Genomic DNA, 24,015 nt, shown 5'->3' with positions numbered 1-24,015 from the left:
CTGTTTTCAATTCTTTTGGGTATATACCTAGGAGTAGAATTGCTGGGTCATATGGTAATTCTATGTTACTGAGGAAGAACCAAACATTTTCACAGCAGCTATACCATTTTACATTTCTACCAGCAATGTGTGAGGGTTCCACTTTCTCCACATCCTCTACAACACCTGTTATTTTCGACTTTTTTGATTATAGTCCTCCTAGTGGGTGTGAGTGCTATCTCACTGAGGTTTTGATTTGCATTTCCCTGATGATTAATTATGTTGAGCATCATTTCATATGCTTATTAACAGCTATTAGCATATCTTCTTCAGAGAAATGTCTGGTCACGTCCTTTACTCGTATTTGTTTATTTATTTATTTATTTTTGGCTGCGTTGGGTCTCCGTTGCTGCGCGCGGGCTTTTCTCTAGTTGCGGTGAGCGGGGGCTACTCTTCGTTACGGTGCACGGGCTTCTCATTGCGGTGGCTTCTCTTGTTGCAGAGCACGGGCTCTAGGCTCGCGAGCTTCAATAGGTGTGGCACGTGGGCTCAGTAGTTGTGGCTTGTGGGCTCTAGAGCACAGGCTCAGTAGTTGTGGCGCATGGGCTTAGTTGCTCCGCGGCATGTGGGATCTTCCTGGACCAGGGCTGGATCCCGTGTCTCCTGCTTTGGCAGGTGGATTCTTAACCACTGCACCACCGGGGAAGCCCCTTTACTCATTTTTAAATTGGGTTGTTTGTCTTCTTGTAGTTGAGTTCTTTATATATTCTGGATAGTAGACCCTTATGTATATGAATTGCAAATATTTTCTCTTTTCCTATATTAGCTTTTCCACCTGTGTCTTGGAGGTCATTTCTTCTGAAAGATCTTGATACTAAATGTATTGCTAACTGTGCCCTAGCCACTTAGTTTTTACTTAGGGCCTTGAAAAATGCTCATTATAAAAGACACTTGACGTTTCTTAAACTGGGTGCTAGGTACATGGATGACCATTTTATTTACACATTTTAGTACCCATATATAGGTTACATTCACTCTTGTGTGTGCGTATATATATTTTAAAGGCTTGACGATGCTGCTTCCTCTAATTCTCCATTCTCCTACTACTGTCCTTTCATTGACATACTTCTAGAATGAGCTGTTATATTTGCCAGTTCATTTTATCCACAACTAGTGCCTCTTTAATCCCTCGCAATACAGCTTATTTGTCCATCCTGATATAGCGACACCTTTGAGTCTCTGTCCCACCTCCATCTTTAGTCTTTCTTCCTAGATGATGTTACTCATGACTCACCTAGTTGCATTATGCAGATGACTCTTCAATCTGCGTCTCTAAACCGAAGCCCTAACCCAAGATTTAGAACTCTATATGCTGGATATTCTTACTTTACCAAATATATTTCTCCTATTAATCAAGTTATTAACAATCCAAGTCCCTATTTCTTCAAACCACATCAGTTTCAGTCTCAAGAGTTTTGTAGTAATTTGGCTGGTTCCTCCCTCTTCAGTCACTCCTTATATCTGATCAATTATCACATCTGGTGATTTCTACACTTCATTTCCATTCATTGCTTATCACCCCATTTTAATCCATTTTCATGGGGTGCTGGAATTATTTCAATAGCCCTCTCTGCCTGACTCTACTTCCTCTTTCTCCTTAAGTGATAATGGAAATCTTTAAGAGAGGGTGATGTGATGAAACGTGGTCTTAGATAAAAAAGATAACTTTGATAGTATTGGGGAAGATGAAGTGGAGAAGGAAGAGTTTTGACCTGAGGCGAAGAAACCCTAAATTGTGGCAATGGATCGGTGGATATAAAAGTGTAAAGTCGACTAGCGACCAATTAGAGCTGGAAGGACTTAACATCTAACATACTGTATTCTACTCCCATAAATTAAGTATGTCAAGTGCATTTTTGCTAAGCGAGCCATACCCGTGCTTCTGTAAGGACAGTCACGTTCCGCGTGGGCCAACCAGCCTCCGTCATCCAGACGCCGGATCCCAGATCGGCAGTTGGAGTGTCACGGAGCGGGTCTCTCTAGCTACCGTCTCTATGGTTCGTGGAATCTCCAGGACGGGGCTTGACCGGTCTGGCTTTTGCGCGTGCGCTAGCCCAGGCGGCTGCCCGCCCTCCCGCAACAGCCCGAATTCCCGGGAGGGAGGGGCGGGTCTGGGAACGGTGCGGCGGCAGCCGCTGCTGCCCCAGCACTCAGGGCTCTTCCCGGACCGAGCCCGTGCCTCCTCGGGTGGCGCTCACCCGGCCCCAGATGGTGGGTCCGGAGGATGCCGGAACCTGCTCGGGAAGAAACCCCAAGTTGCTCCCTGTGCCGGCGCCCGAGCCCGCAGGCCTGGACGGGAAGATGATTCGGGCCACGGACGGCTTTGGCGGAGGCGCCGGCGCTGTGGAGACTCCGGAGGAGCAGGAGGAGGAAGAAGAGGAGGAGGAGACGCCGCCGCCTCAGCAGCTCCTTAGGCGTTATCTCGCGGAGACCGGGGGGCAGCTGGAGCCCGGGCTGTGCTACTGTCCGCTCCCCGCCGGCCAGCCCCGCGTTCTGCCGCGCTCCGCAGCCCCGCACTCGGACGCCTGCCCGCCGGACGCGGGCTCCAAGCACCGCGGCGCGGAAGCGGCGGATGTCCACGCGGCGCGGCACGGAGGCATGACCAACGGGGACTCGGGCTTTCTGCCGGGCCCAGACTATCGCGACCTGGCCCACGCCGGCGGCCGGGAGCCGCGCCACCGCCGCCTCCGCCCGGAGGGGCCTGGCGACGAGGGCGCGGACGGCGCGGGCAGCCCGTCCGACTGGGCCGCGCCGCTCGAGGACCCGCTGCGGAGCTGCTGCCTGGCGGCGGCGGACGCCAAAAGGCCCGAGGATGCGGGCAGCGGCTCGGGGGGCAGTCCGGCCAGCAGCGGCAGTGGCAGCGAGGACTTGGAGCAGCCGGAAGCCGGCCCCGGGGGTCCCGAGGAGGGCGCGTCGCCGGTCACCTCGGCCGAGAGGACTAGCGGAGGCGCCGGCGCCGAGTCGCGCCTCGTTTTCTCCGACGTTCACTTGAACTCTCGGAACACATTCGAGGTGAGCCGCCACCAGAGCGCCCGCGACCACCTGCCGCCGTCGGCGCCGCCGGTGCCCTCGCCTGCCGCGGAGCAGGGCCCCGCGGGGACCTCGGCCCGGGCTCGACGGAGCGGCGGCTTCGCCGACTTCTTCGCCAGGTACAGCGCAGACTGCGCCGGGGTTCGGGGAGGGCTCGGGCCGGGAGTTGGCGGAGAGCGGCGTGGAGGCTCTCTCTGGCGTCCGGATTGAGCTTTGATTTTTCACCGGGGGAAGAGGAACTAGGTCTGCGTTGTGTATCGGAGAAGTTGTGAGCGCGGGGAGCCAGGCTTTCTGTTCCCTTGTCCGCTGGACGGTCTACCTGCCATTCACACCTGGTTTCTGTGTTTTCAGGCCGGCGTGCTAGTGCCTTACCTACAGTTTTCCGTCTTCCGGAAAAGCAGACCACCTTCCTCGTCCCCATGTACTACAAAGAATTAGGGGCGGGTGGCGGGGCGGTGCGGTGCGTGTGTAAGGGTGCGGTTGTGAAAGAGAAAGGGAAGTCATTTTGGAGAGCTATTTGCGTGGAGTCTAAACCCATTCAAGTAGTTTGGGAATTCTTGAAAGTAGAGGTGGTTGTGTTTCATAGCCTTTAACAGCTTGTTTCAGTGGCCTGTATTAAAATGCCGTCAGTTTGGTGTTTAGAATTTGATCCTGGCCTTTAAGCCAAATTACTATGGCGCTTTATGTAGAAAATCCCTCTTTCCTTTTATCAGATTGGCCTCTACCTTTTTAAAGCATCTTCTTTTTAATTTTTTATGGTGTTGTATATGTGATTTGACCTGCTATTCTTGAAATTAAATTACGGTGCTGAACACTGCAGGGTTCAGAGTGGGACTTTGATAGGGATAAATATGTCGTTAGAAAATACTCATTTTAATGTACATTAATGAAAAAGCAATTTCTTTTGGGTCACATGTTGACACGCTTATTTTTTTTTAAGTCTCTAGGAAAACAGGAAAGTATTCCCAACTTGTAAAACTCTCCCTTTCAAAGTTCTTTCTCCTTTCTCTTGTGTTTTTGTTCCCTTTTTAGGGATCTTGACAAAACCAGAAGTAAACGAAATAAGGAATGCGACTCAAGTTTTAGAGGATTATACAGTTAGTGTGCATATTTGTAGACACACAGGCACAGTTTTCTGATTAATATTTCTTACTCCTTTTTCTACGTTATTAACTTATTTTTCCTGCTTGTATAAATTTACGAATAAATTATGAAGTTGTTTAAGTCAAGATTGGGAAATCCTAATTATGTGTTACTCGTAGGACAACATATATAGTAGTGAGATCTGTATTTATGTCTACAATTGCAAAGATATACTTAAAGCTTGTAGTGGCAATATTTTAAATGCACTTAAGGGGGCTTTCCTGGTGGTGCAGTGGTTAGGAATCTGCCTGCCAATGTGGGGGACACAGGTTCGAGCCCTGGCCGGGGGAGAATCTCACATGACGCGGAGCAGTGAAGCCGATGCGCCACAACTACCAAGTCTGCGCTCTAGAGCCCGCCAGCCACAACTACTGAGCCTGTGTGCCACAACTACTGAAGCCCGCATGCCTAGAGCCCGTGTTCTGCAACAAGAGAAGCCACCACAATGAGAAGCCCGCACACCATAATGAAGACCAAACGCAGCCAAAAATAATAAATAAATAAATAAAACTGCCTGACAGCTGACATAAAAACATGACCAATAAGCACCCAAAAGTTCCACAAGGTTACAAGTAAAAAAACTTAACACACCTTAAGTGCTTTTTAATTAATTAATTTATTTATTTATTTTTGGCTGCGTTGGGTCTTTGTTACTGTGCGGGGGCTTTCTCTAGTTGCCGTGAGCGGGGACTGCTCTTTGTTGAGGTGCATGGGCTTCTCATTGCGGTGGCTTCTCTGGCTGTGGAGCACGGGCTCTAGGCGCACAGGCTTCAGTAGTTGTGGCTCACGGGCTGTAGAGCGCAGGCTAAGTAGTTGTGGCGCACGGACTTAGTTGCTCCGCGGCATGTGGGATCTTCCCAGACCAGGGCTCGAACCCATGTCCCCTGCAATGGCAGGCGGGTTCTTAGCCACTGTGCCACCAGGGAAGCCCTGTCAGGCAGTTTTACACCTGAAAGGGGCTGTGGAGAGCACTAATTCAACCAGTATACCCAGAGTACTTGCTTGGTCCCTGACTTGGAGGTGGAGTGCAGGCTAGTGGGGATTAAGTTTGAAGACAGATACATTATATATGTATTGCAATATTCAAATAATAACAAGGCAAATCTGTTATAAGAGGCTTTCATATTATTGACAGTAGGCAGGAATTTTTATATAATTTAGAACATTTCTTTAACCTGTAGACTAATAGGACTTTAATTAGCATGGTAGTTGACATTCATATGATATACTTTTCACGTGTAGCAGAGCACTGGGTAGGAAATCAGTAAATTTAGGTCCCCTGAAGTTAATTTCTGTAAGCTTCATTTTTGAGATCTGAATGTCAAGATTCTAAGCATGGGGCTTCCCTGGTGGCGCAGTGGTTGAGAGTCCGCCTGCTGATGAAGGGGATGCGGGTTCGTGCCCCGGTCCGGGAAGATCCCATATGCCGCGGAGCGGTGGGACCTGTGAGCCATGGCTGCTGAGCCTGCACATCCGGAGCCTGTGCTCCGCGACGGGAGAGGCCACATTGGGGAGAGGCCCGTGTACCGCAAAAAAAAAAAAAAAAAAAAAAGATTCTAAGCATCATTGCTTGCTTCATTTAACATTCTTGGGAAAGAGCAGAATCAGACAGAGGCATAATTTTTCTCTTAGCATTTAGTCAAAGCCTTAACTGGATTCTGAACACCTTAAAGGCAGAGACTGTGATGTTTATTTCTGAATCTACAGTACCTAGCGCTAGTATGAAGAATCCCATTCAGATTGTGTTGAAGTGAAACTTGCACAGACTCTCTGTTTTTACTCCTCTCTAGGTAGTGTAATTTTGAACAAATCGTCCATCCCCGAAGAGAATAATCAGAAATTTCCCTTATCCCTACAACCTAAGAGTGGTTTTTCTTCCTGTGCACAGTTGTGATTCTCAATTCTGAAACCCAGATGAGGCCTTCCTTTGGGGATATCTTGTTCTAGGATGTATTCCTGTTCTTGGTGCAGCCCCTTCCCTCACTTCATTTTTTGGTGAGGAATCTCACTGTCTAAAGAGAGGAGTTTAGTTAGCTAATAGCAGAGCTGGGATTGGGAACCAGGATTTCTGATTTTCAGTCTAGGAATTTGATTATAACTTCTGTTTACCTGTGACTCTTTTCCTTCCCACCTGATTATCTCCATCATTCCCTTCTCCTTTCCACTTCCTCTCTTTCTCTTAACTGGGCAAAAAATTTATAACAGAAATAGTTTGAAAGAATAGTTTCATGTTTGTTTTAACCTTTTACAAGTAAAGAGAGGGGACCATTTTATAGCAGCATATCTATTACTACAAAAATATGTTCAATCAAGACACATCATTGACAGGGGCTTCATTGAGTAGGGTAGAAATCATGTAGGAGAAAAAGGCATTTGGTCCAGGATGGGACAGCTCTCATCATCTCCTGCTTGCCCTCCCTTCTAGATGAGGTGAGTTCTATTTCAGTCCCTGTTGGGGGCTTGCCCTAGCTTCACACGGGCATCTCTCTGTGTTTATGGTGACTTGATTACGGGAGGCCTAGAAGTAACATTCCTTTAGATCCTTAGCCCTTTCCTGTCTATAAAAGTTTTGAAATGCTAGGTGAGTACCACTACTGCCACTATCACCAACTTAGCAGTGAGAAGAAGATGAAAGCTTAAAAGCAAATCTCTTGTGTTTTCAGGCTAGCCTTCGTTTCTCAAGGATCTGTTTATTACTCTGTTTTGAAAGTGAAGTAGCTTTAAACCATTTTTATGTGTCCTTTAAGCAAATTCATGTCTTAATTGTTTTCAGACTAGAGTGGTTTATTCTTTAAGTCGATACACTCTTAATAGGTGTATTTTTAAAAACCTTTTAAATAAATAGATTGGGAGTTTGGGATTGATAAGTACACACTGCTATATTTAAAATAGATAACGAAGGACCTACTGTATAGCATAGGGAAATCTGCTCAATATTCTGTAGTAACCTAAATGGGAAAAGAATTTGAAAAAGGGTAGCTACATGTATGTGTATAACTAAATCACTTTGCTGTACCTGAAACTAACACAACATTGTTAATCAACTATATTCTAATATAAAATAAAAATTTTTTAAAGGCTGTTTAATACTTTTGAGGCTTGTTTGGATTGCACTGGCAGTTACTGTTGTTTAGAAACACGCAAGTATCTATCTGTGTCTCCTGGTAGTGTTGATAGTTTTTTACAAAATTTTCAAGATGAATCATAAGAATTCAGTGACTTAAAAGGGCATAGCTAAGGTAGGGGAAAAAATACTGAAGGTTTTTTTTCTTTTATCTGAAAAGATAGACTTTATAGATTGTGGAATCTATATAGACCTTTATAGATTGATTTTATAGATTCTGGGACATAGAGATTCATGTAGCTTTCCCAGTAATTATCGACTCTGAAACTTCCTAAACATTGTTGCACAAAATTATTTTCACGGAGCTCTTTTTATTATGAGTAGATGAACAGGGAAGACTAGAAAGGCTCATTTAGTGATTTCTTTTCATATGTAGGCAGTCCCAATCTCCCCAATATGAAAATTGTTGAGAATATACTTTTTGTTATGATATTGAGAATAAAAACTTTCTAACAGTTATAATTTTTCTTAATTTAAGCTTCTCAGAAACTATGAAATTTTCTCTCCTACTCAGAATTTAGTTGGTGAACACTAGTTGATGAAATCATTATTCACCTGACTGAGCCATCATTGACCTCAGTCAGATAGGGCTCCTTTATTTGTTTAACTACAGTTTTAAGACCAGTTTCTCAAAAACTCCCTTCTTTAACATCTCAATAAAGAAAAGGCAAAATATCAAACTTCTGATAAGTTTTAAGAGATTTTTATAGCTCCCCAAAACAAGCAGTTCTTTAAAACAGGTGTGGTATGATTATAAGGAGAATGAAGAAATATCTTGCTGTAAACATTAAATTTTTGTTACTACAAGAGATTGTAAAAATAAAGACTAAAGTATTTGTCTCACTAATGAAACTCTCTTGGACATTACTTATATATTAATATCTGTATATTAATATAATTACAGTGTTTAAAATTTTAGAAAAGCTGGAAAGAATGTGTAATCATTTGCTCTAGAATAAAAATAAGGGTCCTTTAGTGTTGTGAAGCTACCCATTATAATATTATTAGATTGAGGAGCTAATGGCTGAAGAGTCTTTTGTATCTTTCCCCTGTTTCTGACCCTTTTTCCCCTCTCAGATCCAGTATTTTCTTAAAGAAACCAACCAACCGCAAAACCCTAGATATCTATACTAAACAATTGGAAATCCAGCATTGGTTCAAGGACTTCATCGTTAGAGATGTGATCATCTGAATATAAATTAGCTAGAAAGTACTAGGAAACTCCAATTTTGGGGGACTAAGATAGTTTTAATCGCCCAAACATATTATTTTGCTTTTTGTTTTTAATTTATTTATTTATTTTTGACTGTTTTGGGTCTTCATTGCTGCGTGCACGCTTTCTCTAGTTGTGGCGAGTGGGGGCTACTCTTCGTTGCGGTGTGCGGGCTTCTCATTGCGGTGGCTTCTTGTTGCGGAGCACGGGCTCTAGGCGCGCAGGCTCAGTAGTTGTGGCGCACGGGCTTAGCTGCTTTGCGGCACGTGAGATCTTCCCAGACCAGGGCTCGAACCCGTGTCCCATGCATTGGCAGGTGGATTCTTAACCACTGCGCCACCAGGGAAGTCCCCAAACATATTATTTTGAAGTGCTAAACTAAATTAACATTTTAACACTAAGCCCCAATAAGCAAAGCAGGCTATTGTTTGAATGTTAACTTGGAGTTAACTTGTTTGGTAGAAATTTTCTGAACTGTTCAAAATGGGCATAGAGATTTACTTTTCATTTTTTAAAATATTTTTTGTTTAAGAATAGTTTTATATTTATGGAAAAGTTGCAACAGTACTACAGAGAGTTCTGGCATACCCCTCACCCAGTTCCCTATGTTGGCAGCATCACATAACTGTGGTACATTTGTCACAACTTTTATTTGCTAGCCATCACCTAGTAAGGTGGTATTAATTTAGTATTGGAAATGAGTTAGACATGGTAATGAGTTCCTCAGGTGATCTAGAGCAATGGTTTTTAAAGCTTTTCAGTTCAGACTATTTGGAGCAACATTTACTAGATTTAACAACCAGTACCTATTTGTTATAAGTTTTTTTGTTGTTTTTGTTTTTTTTTTTTTTTTTTTGCTGTACGCGGGCCTCTCACTGTTGTGGCCTCTCCCGTTGTGGAGCACAGGCTCCGGATGCGCAGGCTCAGCGGCCATGGCTCACGGGCCCAGCCTCTCCGCGGCATGTGGGATCTTCCCGGATCGGGGCACAAACCCGTGTCCCCTAGCATCGGCAGGCGGACTCTCAACCACTGCGCCACCAGGGAAACCCTATAAGGTTTTTTTTAGATTCTTGAAATATTCCTGTGACCTAACGGGTAAGGTTTATTTTTTTATTTTATACTCATTTGCCCAGAGTCAGATAGTTAATGAATTAAAAAAAATCAGTAACTAGACATAGATATGATTGCTAGGGTTTGGAGCTAAAACATTGATTTCTGTGAATTATAAGAAGTTTATGGGACTTCCCTGGTGGCGCAGTGGTTGGGAGTTCGCCTGCCGATGCAGGGGACACGGGTTCGTGCCCCGGTCTGGGAGGATCCCACATGCCGCAGAGCGGCTGGGCCCGTGGGCCATGACCGCTGAGCCTGCGCGTCCGGAACCTGTGCTCCGCAACGGGAGAGGCCACAACAGTGAGAGGCCCGCGTACAGCAAAAAAAAAAAAAAAAGTTTATGAACAAAAACATAGCTTTTGGTGTAGTGAAAATACTATTGTCTTGAGAAATAAGAAACTTGGCTTTTGTCCTAGGTAGTGTCTTTTCTTCTACCATTAAATAATTGTGTGATCTTGGGCAAATCATTAAATTTCTAGACTTCAGTTTACCCATCTGTGAAATTAGGAGATTCAGAGTCCCTTTCAGCTCCAATACGCTGTGATATTGCACAGTTCTCTTGTACTCATTGTTGTAGACCTCAAATATTTGTTGGCTAAATACTACAAATGTGAACCAAGTTAAAGAGGATGCTTAAAAAAACAGCTTGTTTTTTCATCTGTAAAATGAGAAGGTTGCCAGAGATAGAAATATCCCCTTCAGCTCTAAATTCTACCTTGAACATTTTCTTCGGTAACGGTCTAACTCTGCCTCAGAGTAATCATGCTAAACATCAGTGATCTTTGTTTAGTTTCCCATATGCAGAGAGGACAGACCAGCAGCTCTCATTTTTTTTCTTTAGAAAATTCTAGATTTTTTTTTCTTTAAAATTTCTTTGGAGTAGGAATAGGGTAATAAGTAAATTCTAGTTAATCAATGAACTGGAATTTGAGACTTTTAACTTCCAGACCATGAGTTATTTCTCAAAGTTTGCCGGTGTTCCACTTGGGAGAACTGTTCCTAGCCTTTGTTGTACTTCAGAATCACCTAAAAGCACATTAAAAAAAAATTGGATTCTCCAGAATCCACAACCGCTACTTAGTTGGACTCAGGGGACTTGCTTTTGGCAGGTGGCATCTTCAAACTGTAGGATATAATGTAGTGGTTAAAGATGCGGGTTGTGTGGGCTTCCCTGGTGGCACAGTGGTTGAGAGTCCGCCTGCTGATGCAGGGGACGCGGGTTCGTGCCCTGGTCCAGGAGGATCCCACATGCTGCGGAGCGGCTGGGCCCATGAGCCACGGCCGCTGAGCCTGCGCGTCCGGAGCCTGTGCTCCGCAACGGGAGAGGCCACAACTGTGAGAGGCCCGCGTACCGCGAAAAAAAAAAGAAGATGCTGGTTGTGGAGTTGGACTGCCTGGCTTTGAATAAGCTTACTAGCTGTGTAATTATGGACAAGTTACTTGACCTCTCTGGACCTTAGGCAACTCATCCATAAAATGGGGGTAATAGTGATACCTATCTCATGGGATTGTCATGAGGGTTAAATGAGATAATATACTAAGCGCCTTGTATTTATTATTTTGTATATAGTGAAGATTCAAATGTTATTCATACCACAGAAGACCTCCACAGTCCCTTCCCCAACTTCATCACTGAAATCAACTGGTTGAAAGAAAGGGAGAGACTGGAATGAATTTTTTCTGTACTCCCAGAAGAAACATTGCACAGTTGCTGTAGCAGATTTTTAAATAATTTGTATTGGAATTGGATGGGTGTCAAAATGGACTCTGGTGTAGTGATATAAAATTTCCAGAAGTAGTGAAGCTTTGCCTAAAAAGCAGATCTGAGAAGAAACTGAAAGGAGGGAATGTTGAGAAAGATTAAAATGTTTGCATCTTTTATTGTTTTAAGGAACTTTTACGACAGGCAGAAACAACTTTGTAAGTTTAAATTCATGAAATGTTTAATTTGGCTTACTCATACATTTCATACTTAGTATTTTGTGGTAGGAAAGCTTTGAGGAAAAGTGAAGACATTTGGAGATTTTGAGGTGATACAGCTGTTACCCATCAATGAATGTATTATTCAGAAAGGGAAAGCCAATCCTTTCTGAGGTGGCTTATTTATTCCTAGGAACCCTGTTAGCTACACTAAACGTTGTCCCCAGGGTGTGGTGGTTGCTAGTTGCTTAGACCCTAGGACGGTAATCATTAAACGTTAGTGCTTAAAATCACCTGTGGTGTGGGGCTGTGGGGAGTTAAGAATGCACATTCCTTGAGCCCCCTTTTTGATTTAGTAGGTCTTGGGTGGGGCCTGGTACGAATCCAGGTATTTAACAGAGATTCTCAAGTGATTCTGATGCAGGTGGTTCCCACACTAGAATTAATGAAATACATTTGACCCTGGAAAAACAGGGGTTTGAACTGCGTGGGTCCACTTATATGTGGATTTTTTTGAATAGTAAATACTACAGTCTTACACTGTCTTCTGTTAATTGAATCCCTGGATGCAGAACCACAGGTAAGGAGGGCAGACTGTAAAATTATACTGGGATTTTTGTCTGTGTGGAAGGTAGGTCCCCATAGTCCCTGCGTTGTTCAAGTGTCAGCTGAAATTATCGATAGGCAGGTCTCCTCAGGTAATAACTGAAAGAAGGTACAACATAACATTTATAGTTTAGATTGCTGTATTGATTTAAAATTGGGTCATGTTTAGGTACTATGTAATTGATGAGTATAAGTAGAGATATAGTAGAGAACAGGTATAAAAACAAATGTAGGGGCTTCCTTGGTGGCGCAGTGGTTGAGAATCTGCCTGCCAGTGCAGGGGACATGGGTTCGAGTCCTGGTCTGGGAGGATCCCACACGCCGCAGAGCAACTAGGCCCGTGAGCCACAACTACTGAGCCTGCGCGTCTGGAGCCTGTGCCCTGCAACAAGAGAGGCCGTGACAGTGAAAGGCCCGCGCAACGCGATGAAGAGTGGCCCCCGCTTGCCGCAACTAGAGAAAGCCCTTGCACAGAAACGAAGACCCAACACAGCCAAAAAATTAATTAATAATTTAAAAAAAACAAATATACAAGTATTTTGCTAACTTTCACTAGGTTAAGAAACTGTCTCTACCTAATTAAATCTTATTTTCCTCTTTATTAGTGGGAAAGGTCTTTTGCTTTCATTTTATGTAGTTTAGATAGCCATGCTTATATGTTCTGTGAAAAACTTTAACTCACAAAACCTTACTCAGGTCTCTTCAACATGGAGTCATAACTTTACTTCTCCTTATTTATAGTTTATCAAAAAGGGTATTAATTTCCTGTCTTCCTGCTGGGTAGTTGTAATTCTTCTCCATGCCTTTAAGAAAAACTCCTGCACGTTGTACATGGCTTATTCCCCTCCAGAATTTGCTGCTTCAGCCTTTCTTGCACTTCTTATTTCTGTGGCCAAAACAAGAAAGATGAAAAACCATGTGACTGTCTGGGTTTTCAGCAGGCTCTTTCCTGCAATTAAGAGAAGTTTACCTAGGAAACCAAGCTATAAGTTACGTTCCTACTTAGAGCTAGTTTGAGAGTAAACTTGGTAATGCGTTTAATTTACCTTTGAATTTTGCTTTTTAGTTTCTTTTTAATATGAATTTTACTTTGGGATACATTTCTTGGTTAAAAAATATTTCCTTCTGCCCGTCTCTAACCTCACAGATTAAAACATTTTAAGTTTGGAACTGAACATGATAGTTTTGAAATCAAATTCTGTGCTGTGTTCTCATATTTTCCCCAATACTGTAATATACAACTACCCGTCATACACTGGGCATTATTTAGAATTTCCAAATCTGGTTTTCATCTAGACTATTTGTAGTCATTTTCTAGTCAAGGACGGGAAATACTTTTCTGTGCTGTCCCAGGGAAAAGTTATTCAAAGACTATAACAGTTTATTGGTTTTTGTTGTCATTATTAGAAAAACATAAAATGCTCATATTACCTGCTTTCTAAAAGCAGGACAGGGAATATAAAATAAAACTAAAGATAAATACTTTGTTTCTATACTATTCCAGTTAAGGTGGTAAGAAAGAAGATAAAATTGGGAGGGTGTGGAGGTTCTGTTAGAGAGAGACTGTTAGAGAATGAGTTTGAAGAGGTTTGTATAGAGAAAAATTGCTGGAGAGAATAAATATTAGCTGGAAGTTAGCTCTGTACTTTGGCCTGTGGGCTTCAGAGTATTGGCACAGATTATTTACATATTTATTTTTCTATTCTGCTTACTTCAATGCCTTTGTGGATGTTTCTGGCAACTTCTTAAAGATAGCTGCTGTGCCTCTTCTTCTTAACTTCCCTAATATCCCCATCCCCTCATGGCTTCTTAACAGGTTATATCCTGCAGCAGAAATATTTTTTAATGACAGGTTGTGTATATCAGGTTTAATTTAGACTTTAAAAGTTTAGGTTGTTAGTATGATAGATTCATGTATTAAAAAGTGCATGTATCAAAGTGTAAGATAAATGCAATATACAATTTTACAGAATGTATTCTTACTTGAGTTCAAGTGCTAAAAGGCAAACTTCTCCTACAAGAACCATGGTAAATCTAGTAAACAATTTAAATCTCTCACCCATGAGAAGAAAATTGTTCATTATCAGGAAGATATACTGTGTAGAAATTTAAGTTTTGAAGTAAGTTATTAAAGTTTTAAATCGGTAAAAGGTCTCAATTGAATAAGTAGTTTCTGTGTTTTTGAAAAGTGATAAAATTTAAGTTGCTTTTTTGCTTACATGGTCCTTGACACTCCTCACCCCACCCCTGCTGAATTGACTTTTTAACTTCATTGGTACTACCTAAAATTAGTACCAATGGGGTTGGGTGTTGTTTGGAAAACAAAAGGTTTGTTGTGATTCTTAATTGGGTGTTGAGCACCAAAATTTGTTATCTAAAGACTAATAAAATAAAGCTTTTGGGGCTTCCCTGGTGGTGCAGTGGTTGAGAGTCCTCCTGCCGAGGCAGGGGACACGGGTTCGTGCCCCGGTCCGGGAAGATCCCACATGCCGCGGAGGCTGCGCGTCTGGAGTCTGTGCTCCACAATGGGAGAGGCCACAACAGTGAGAGGCCCGCATACCGCAATAAATAAATAAATAAATAATTTTTTAAAAAATAAAGCTTTTGATAGACAATTATTATATAGGGTAACCAGCACAATAACTGCACATATAACTAGAGGGTGATGTCCATCTTTGTGATATACTTCCAGAAGCACATTAATGCTGTCGAGAATACAGTACTAGGACAGGGATTAACTTTCAAAATTGGTTATACTAACAAAATAACTGAGAATTATACTGCATGAAGAAAAAATTTTAGAAGGTAACCACTATAAAATGTTCTTGATTAAAATAATAACTAGCTATACATTGTAATGAGGAGGTAAGATTGTTTTGCTCTTGTATGAGGCCACCAAAATCTTTTGATTTAGTTGTCCATTTGATGGAAACGTCATAACACCCAGTGGAAAAAAAGACAGTTACCTTGGTCAGGAGAGGTATTTCAACTATGCTGCTGAAGATAGGTTCTATCATGTATACCTTCAATTCAGGAAGTACTTCTAGGTGGTCAGAGGAGCAAAATGTCAACAAAACAAAAATAACAACAACAACCCTAGCGCTAAGTGTCTGCCTCTTTATTGTTAGAGAGTTTAGGCACCTAATAGATGTGGTTTAGCCTCTGCTTCAATTTTTTCACTAACAAGGAGCTCAGTTTCCTCAATGCAGCCTATTGAGGGTATTAATTGTTAGAAGGTTCTTTATGTCAAAGCACAGTGTATCTCTTTGTAATGTTCCTGGTCCTAATTTGCCCTTTAAAGCCACAAAGAACAAGTCAGTTCTTTTACATAATTACAATTCATAAGATTGCTACTGAATCTTTTTTTTTGTTTTTGGATCTTCCCAGCTAAGCATATACAATTCTTATGAGTTAGTTTACGATTTTCTTACCATTTATTCTTTCAACAGATGCTATTGAGCCCCATTTTTTAATACATATATATGTGTGTGTGTATATATATATATATATGAGACATTAAGGGAATTAGATTAAAAATATTTTATTAACAAACTTAAGATGGGAGAGTCATATAAATCAGTACTTACCATATTACCTGATTAGTGTTATAAAAGAAAATGCAAAGGTACATTAGCAGCACTGAAGAAGGAGTGATTAACTTTGGGATGAGATGTTAGGGAACTCTGCACAGTAGATGAGACATGAATGCTTGGTTTTTTGTTGTTGTTTTTTTAATACCAATGAGGAGGGTTTGGATCGGAATGAGGGTGAAGCCAGTACAGGTATACGACAGCATAGGCAGAATTATACATGAAATAGCACAGCACTTTTGGAACTGTAGAGACTTATTAGAATGACCAGGTGAAACCGAGGCACAAAGGTTGGGTCTAAATTATGAGGGAGTTTATGTGACAGAACTAAGCATTTTGAATAGATTCTGTGAGAGTTGGCAGTCCATAGGACCTTTGATGGGTTTTTAAAACAAGGGCAACATGCTTAGGATTGCATTTTAGAACAGTGACTCTTGTAGCAGTGTAGCAGATGTTTTGAGACTTGAGAAACTGGGGCTTGGATACATTTGTGGTAGTTTACCTGTACTTGTCAGGCTCTTTATTAAAGTGTGATATCCAGATTATTCATGTAAACTACATTAAATTCAGTCCCTGTCAGAAGGGGTAGCTAACAGATTCAGTGACATATGCTTATACCAGTAGCTTTTTTGTGAAGCTTTAATGAAGGTAAACTTTGAATCTGATTTTTGTTTCTGAGGGAAGTGGGATGATACGAAAATGGAGAGTGATGTGAAAAATTATGTCTACCATGTTTTGTAAGGAATTTGATGAGGGGAGAAAAGAGCCAGAATAGTTCTTAGGTCAGTTTTTCCCCCCCTAAATTCAAGTATAGTTGATTTACAGTATTATACTAATTTCAGGTGTACAACATAGATTGTACTCCATTTAAAGTTACTATAGGGCTTCGCTGGTGGTGCAGTGGTTAAGAATCCACCTGCCAATGCAGGAGACACGGGTTCGAGCCCTGGTCCGGGAAGATCCCACATGCCACGGAGTAATTAAGCCCATGCACCACAACTACTGAGCCTGAGCTCTAGAGCCCGCGAGCCACAACTACTGAGCCCGTGTGCGACAACTACTGAAGCCCGTGCGCCTAGAGCCCGTGCTTCGCAACAAGAGAAGCCACCGCAATGAGAAGCCCGCACACCGCAAGGAAGAGCAGCCCCCTCTCGCCACAACTAAAGAAAGCCCACACGCAGCAACCAGGACCCAACGCAGCCAAAAATAGATAGATAAATAAATAAATTTATAAAAAATAAATAAAGTTATTAATATTGGCTATATTCCCTGTACTGTACACTACATACTTGTATCTTATTTATTTTATACCTAGTAGTTTGTAGTTGTTGTGGAGCAGAAGGGAAACGATTTCAGGGAAAACCCTGAGAGAATAAAGTGGTAAAATCAAGTCTGTATGTCCAATGCACAAGTTCTATACATTGCTTCATAAAAGTGGGTGGAGGAAGTATACCCATCACCCATTTTTGAGGATTGAGTGAGGTAAAGACAAAGTATTGAGACTTTCATAATTACTTGTATGTATGTGTCTTTTCTACTAAGATGCAAACTCTCTGCAGATATGAAACGTCTTTTTTGCTCTTTTATCTTTGCAAAGAGACATAGAGCCATATATATGAACCATATATATGGAGCCATATATAGGAACACAAAGATTTATTGGATTAAAAACTTTTTAAAAAGTGCGAGAACTTACATAGTCAAATGATTGGAACCTTTGGAGTGATCACTCTGGGAGTATTAGTATCATTTCTCAAAGTATTTTTGGTACCTTTCTCTGAGGGATGTTTCTGTAGGAGAGAAATCAGTTGGGCCAACGTAAGATAGGACTGAAGAATTGAACGTTGGAGGAGAGTCATAGCTGAAATACATTAGGAAGCCAACTAAGCAAGTTCACTTGTATGTTAACTATAGTAAGTACTCTAATATTCTAGATGTAATAGATTCATGCCCAGGCAAATTATTTAGACACACATAATGTGTAAATAGTTGAGGTTAGTGTAAACAAGCATAAATGATTTCACCTCTGGTACTCTTCTGAAGGATTATATAAAGTCAGTGACTTGGCGGTCTGTCACCCTTGAATTTGGTCATCTTTGAGTAGGCACAGCTGTATCAATTTTGGTGAAGCCTACAACTCTTTTTAACAGGGTGTTTGCAAAACAGTCCATATTTAAAGGACTGACTTATATAGGTTGTGGTAAAATCCATAATACAGCATCTGTAACCGACAATGTTATAATGTAAAAGAAATGTTGAACTTTGTAAGTATTGCCTTAATGCCATTGACAGTTTTGAAGTATACTTTTTCCACTTGTGAAGTAAAATATTTTCTTTTGCTTTTCTAATTAATGAAACAAATTATGTATTTTCTCCTATTCTATGGCTTGTCTTTATACTTTCTTAATAGTGTCATTTGATGCACAAAAGTAGAAATGTTTTGGGGTTTTTTTAACATCTTTATTGGGGTATAATTGCTTTACATTGTTGTGTTAGTTGCTGCTGTATAACAAAGTGAGTCAGCTATATGTATATCCCCATATATCCCCATATTAGAAATGTTTTAAATTTGGTATATTACAGTTCTAAGTATGTGTTACCAACTTAGTTTTTACTGTAAAAGGTAAGATATATATGTGTCTATCCAGAGCATAGAGGCAAGAAAGTAGGGAATGTGTGAAAAAGAGTACAGTTTGGCTAATACGTTAGAGTTAATTAGTTTTAAGGAACAGAAGCCACTTAAGCTACCTTAAGTGAAGAAGGGTTTATTGTAGGCATGTAGTAGGCATCTTGTGCACATTCTGAAGATAGAAAATAAAGTATACCCGGGCTACAGAGTACCTGGAATAATGGTTTCTCTGCCTTTCGGGGGATGCTTGGTTTTTCTCATCTCTATTCTGCCTCTTAGCTGTTTAGTGCATGGTTTCTACCTGCAAAAGCCCTATACAGCTGTCCCAACTGTACATGATTTATCAGTTCAAGCATTTACCGTCATTTGACTTGATCTCTAAGTCTTCTGTTTAAAAATCCTGGGAATCTGATTGTCTCAGCCTACATACGAATTTGTCCATGTTTTATCAGCAGTCCAATTTAATCAGTACTGACTGAGGGTCAAGACCATGAGATGCAAATATGGCCACTTTGGGCTACTGCTTCAGTCAGGATTGGGGCAAAGGCACTGTCGAAGTGGGGAGTGGGTTGCAGGTATGCTAAAGCCACATGTATTTCTCCTAGTTGTAAAAAGGGTAGTAGGAAATAATGTTGGGAAAATAATTTGGGTCCAAATTGTAAAGAGTCTTTAATGCTAGGATAAAAAATTAAAACTTTTCCATAGATATTAGAGAGGTTTAAGGATTTGGGGGCAAGAAATGAAATGCTCTGTTCTTTTCTGCTTGTGCTTTGAAGTTTATTCTAGCCAGAATGAGATATATGTCATTCTCCTCCTCTAATTTTCTCTTTGTCTGAATCCTCCCTTGTTCATTCAACAAGCATATTTGAGCACAGACTGTATAGCAGGAAAAGAAGGAGCTAGAATAAAGCCTTTCTGGTAAAGCCAGTGATGATCACATTGCAAACATAAATGCTTACGATGTTGATACTAGCAGGGAGCATGAGATGACGGAAGCAGTATTTATTCCTCTGGCACTGAATCTGGCTTGTAAGTCCATCTTCAGGCTCATTTCAGTGCTTTACAGAGGTTACCAGTGGAGGGAGGGGTAACGACAAAGAGGTAACATGATGGGGTTTTTTCGGGGTGATCCAAGTGTTCATTAACTCGACTGTGGTGGTAGTTACACACATCTATACATGTAGTAAAACTTGTAGGACTGTATGCCAAAATAAAGACAGCCAATTTTTATTGTGTTAGTTTAAAAATTAAAAATTTACTGAGTGTTTAAATACCTTATATGCGGGGTACTGTGAAAGTTATACAAATCCTCTTCTCAATGCACTTATTGTTTAAAAGTAGCATTCAGATCACTATTTAAGGTAGAAAGTGAAAAGTATAAGGAGAGAATGATTTATAGAAGAAATGGCTTATGGGGAGAAAGGTTCATAGAAATAATAGCTCCCCAGACTGCACTCTTCCATTAGACTAGTGTTATAGACTGAATGTTTGTGTCCCCCCTAAAATTCATATGTTGAAACCTGATCCCCAGTGTGATACTATTTGGAGGTGGAGGCTTTGGCAGGTGCTTAGGTCATGAGTGTGGAGACATCATGAATGGGATTAGTGCCCTTATAAAAGAGGCCCAGAGAGCTTTCTTGTGCCTTCTGCCATGTGAGGACACAGTGAAAAAACTACAGTCTGTGAACCAGGAAGCCACCTCTCAGCAGACACTGAATCTGCCAGTGCCTTGATCTTAAACTTCCCAAGCCTCTATAACTGTGAGAAAGAAGTTTCTTTTGTTTATAAACCACCAAATCTATGTTTTGTTGTTGTTGTTGTTGTTATAGCAGCCATAAAGGGATAAGACATCTAATTTGAGGACAGCAGTTCTTTTTTTCTCTGTAGCCCCCAAATTAGCAGACTTTCATTAATGTGTGCAAGCACAGCACTAGGATACAATGGTGAACACAGAGCTCACAGTCTAATGCAGTGGCAACATCATAGAGCTCACATTCTAATGCAGAAAATGACAACTAGATAAATTTTCAAAATCATTTTGGCTATTCTACTTCCTTTGCCTTGCTACATCAATTTTAGAATCAGCTTATCTATATTTACAGATAATCTTTGTTAATTAACTTGGGGAGAATTAACATCTTTACTGTGTTGAATCTTCCATACCTGGAACACAGTATATTTCTCTGTGTATAATTTTGGTCTTTTTTAATTTCCTTTATCAGAGTTTTGTAGCTTTCAGCATACACATCCTGTTCATGTTTTCTTAGATTCATATCTAAATATTTAATATTTTTTGGAGCTATTGTAAATAATACATTTTTTTAAATTTCAGTTTCTAATTATTCACTGCTAGTACTATATAGAAATACGACTGATTTTTGTTTTCCTTATACCCTGTAACCCTGGTAAACTTAGTTCTAGCTCTGGGAGCTTTTCTGTGGATTCCATGGGATTGATTATGTAGACAATAGTGTTATCTGCAAATAGCAAAATTTTAATTTTTCCCTTTCCAATCTGAAACACTTACTTTTCTTCCCTTACTGTACTGGCTAGGATTTTCATTATGATTTTGAGGGGAGTGATGAGAGCAGACATTCTTACCTTGTTTCCAATCTTCAACACATTTGGTCTTTCACATTTAAGTATGATGTTGGCTGTAGGTTATTTTTGTAGATGCCCTTAACTAGGCCAGAGAACTTCTATTCCTAGTTTTCTGTTTATTTATTTTAATCAAGAATGGATTTAGGGTATTATTAAATGCATAAGTTGATAGGATCATGTGTTGTTTCTTCTTTAGACTGTTAAGATGGTGAATTACATTGATTGACTTTTTTTTTAAACATCTTTATTGGCGTATAATTGTTTTACAGTGGTGTGTTCATTGATTGACTTTTTTTGTAATTTTTTTAACATCTTTATTGGAGTATAATTGCTTTACAATGGTGTGTTAGTTTCTACTTTATAACAAAGTGAATCAGTTATACACATACATATGTTCCCATATATCTCTTCCCTCTTGTGTCTCCCTCCCTCCCACCCTCCCTATCCCACCCCTCTAGGTGGTCACAAAGCACCGAGCTGATCTCCCTGTGCTATGCGGCTGCTTCCCACTACTTATCTATTTTATGTTTGGTAGTGTATGTATGTCCATGCCACTCTCTCACTTTGTCACAGCTTACCCTTCCCCCTCCCCATATCCTCAAGTCCATTTTCTAGTAGGTCTGTGTCTTTATTCCTGTCTTACCCCTAGGTTCTTCATGACATTTTTTTTTTTAATTCCATATATATCTGTTAGCATACAGTATTTGTCTTTCTTTTTCTGACTTACTTCACTCTGTATGACAGACTCTAGGTCCATCCACCTCATTACAAATAGCTCAATTTCGTTTCTTTTTATGGCTAATATTCCATTGTATATATGTGCCACATCTTCTTTATCCATTCATCCAATGATGGACACTTAGGTTGTTTCCATCTCTTGGCTATTGTAAATAGAGCTGCAATGAACATTTTGATACATGACTCTTTTTGAATTATGGTTTTCTCAGGGTATATGCCCAGTAGTGGGATTGCTGTGTCATATGGTAGTTCTATTTGTAGTTTTTTAAGGAACCTCCATACTGTTCTCCATAGTGGCTGTACCAATTCACATTCCCACCAGCAGTGCAAGAGTGTTCCCTTTTCTCCACACCCTCTCCAGCATTTATTGTTTCTAGAGTTTTTGGATGATGGCCATTCTGACTGTGAGATGATATCTCATTGTAGTTTTGATTTGCATTTCCCTAATGATTAATGATGTTGAGCATTCTTTCATGTGTTTGTTGGCAGTCTGTATATCTTCTTTGGAGAAATGTCTATTTAGATCTTCTGCCCATTTTTGGATTGGGTTGTTTGTTTTTTTGTTATTGAGCTGCATGAGCTGCTTGTAAATTTTGGAGATTAATCCTTTGTCAGTTGCTTCATTTGCAAGTATTTTCTCCCATTCTGAGGGCTGTCTTTTGGTCTTGTTTATGGTTTCCTTTTCCTTCCTGTGCAAAAGCTTTGCAGTTTCATTAGGTCCCATTTGTTTATTTTTATTTCCATTTCTCTAGGAGGTGGGTCAAAAGGATCTTGCTGTGATTTATGTCATAGAGTGTTCTGCCTATGTTTTCCTCTAAGAATTTGATAGTTTCTGGCCTTACATTTAGGCCTTTAATCCATTTTGAGCTTAGTTTTGTGTATGGTGTTAGAGAGTGATCCAATCTCATACTTTTACATGTACCTGTCCAGTTTTCCCAGCACCACTTATTGAAGAGGCTGTCCTTTCAACACTGTACATTCCTGCCTCCTTTATCAAAGATAAGGTGACCATATGTGCATGGGTTTATCTCTGGGCTTTCTATCCTGTTCCATTGATCTATATTTCTGTTTTTGTGCCAGTACCATACTGTCTTGATTACTGTAGCTTTGTAGTATAGTCTGAAGTCAGGGAGCCTGATACCTCCAGCTCCGTGTTTCATTCTCAAGATTGCTTTGGCTATTCAGGGTCTTTGGTGTTTCTATACAAATTGTGAAATTTTTCGTTCTAATTCTGTGAAAAATGCCAGTGGTAGTTTGATAGGGATTGCATTGAATCTGTAGATTGCTTTGGGTAGTGTAGTCATTTTCACTATGTTGATTTTTCCAATCCAAGAACATGGTATATCTCTCCATCTCTTTGTATCATCTTTAATTTCTTTCATCAGTGTCTTATAATTTTCTGCATACAGGTCTTTTGTCTCCTTAGGTAGGTTTATTCCTAGATATTTTATTCTTTTTGTTGCAGTGGTAAATGGGAGTGTTTTCTTTATTTCACTTTCATATTTTTCATCATTAGTGTATAGGAATGCCAGAGATTTCTGTGCATTAATTTTGTATCCTGCTACTTTACCAAATTCATTGATTAGCTCTAGTAGTTTTCTGGTAGCATCTTTAGGATTCTCTATGTAGAGTATCATGTCATCTGCAAACAGTGACAGCTTTACTTCTTCTTTTCCGATTTGGATTCCTTTTATTTTCCTTTCTTCTCTGATTGCTGTGGCTAAAACTTCCAAAACTATGTTGAATAAGAGTGGTGAGAGTGGGCAACCTTGTCTTGTTCCTGATCTTAGTGGAAATGGTTTCAGTTTTTCACCATTGAGGATGATGTTGGCTGTGGATTTGTCATATATGGCCTTTATTATGTTGAGGAAAGTTCCTTCTGTGCCTACTTTCTGGAACATTTTTATCATAAATGGGTGTTGAATTTTGTCGAAAGCTTTCTCTGCATCTATTGAGATGACCATATGGTTTTTCTCCTTCAGTTTGTTAATATGGTGTATCACATTGGTTGATTTGTGTATATTGAAGAATCCTTGCATTCCTGGAATAAACCCCACTTGATCATGGTGTATGATCCTTTTAATGTGTTGTTGGATTCTGTTTGCTAGTATTTTGTTGAGGATTTTTGCATCTATGTTCATCAGCGATATTGGCCTGTAGTTTTCTTTCTTTGTGACATCCTTGTCTGGTTTTGGTATCAGGGTGATGATGGCCTCATAAAATGAGTTTGGGAATGGTCCTCCCTCTGCTATATTTTGGAAGTTTGAGAAGG

The 24,015-nt window shown here is 40.6% G+C and overlaps 1 protein-coding gene across 2 annotated transcripts in view; it reads left to right on the top strand.

Moving 5' to 3' along the window:
- The first annotated feature begins 2,099 nt into the window (after positions 1-2,099).
- The window catches only part of TBC1D12 (TBC1 domain family member 12), a 95,507-nt gene continuing 73,591 nt past the window's right edge, over positions 2,100-24,015 (top strand). The window contains exon 1 of one of the 2 annotated variants that reach the window (XM_067709955.1): positions 2,100-3,188. In XM_067709955.1, the coding sequence (XP_067566056.1) occupies positions 2,248-3,188 (941 nt within the window). In that variant the 5' untranslated portion in view covers positions 2,100-2,247. The remainder of the gene's footprint in view (positions 3,189-24,015) is intronic. The other variant, XM_067709957.1, reaches the window with a different exon arrangement.

This window comes from Pseudorca crassidens, chromosome 16 (genome assembly GCF_039906515.1).
Source record: "Pseudorca crassidens isolate mPseCra1 chromosome 16, mPseCra1.hap1, whole genome shotgun sequence".
Classification (NCBI taxonomy): Eukaryota; Metazoa; Chordata; class Mammalia; order Artiodactyla; family Delphinidae; genus Pseudorca; species Pseudorca crassidens.
Note: the sequence above shows the minus strand (reverse complement) of the source record. Positions and strands in the feature narration are given on the sequence as shown.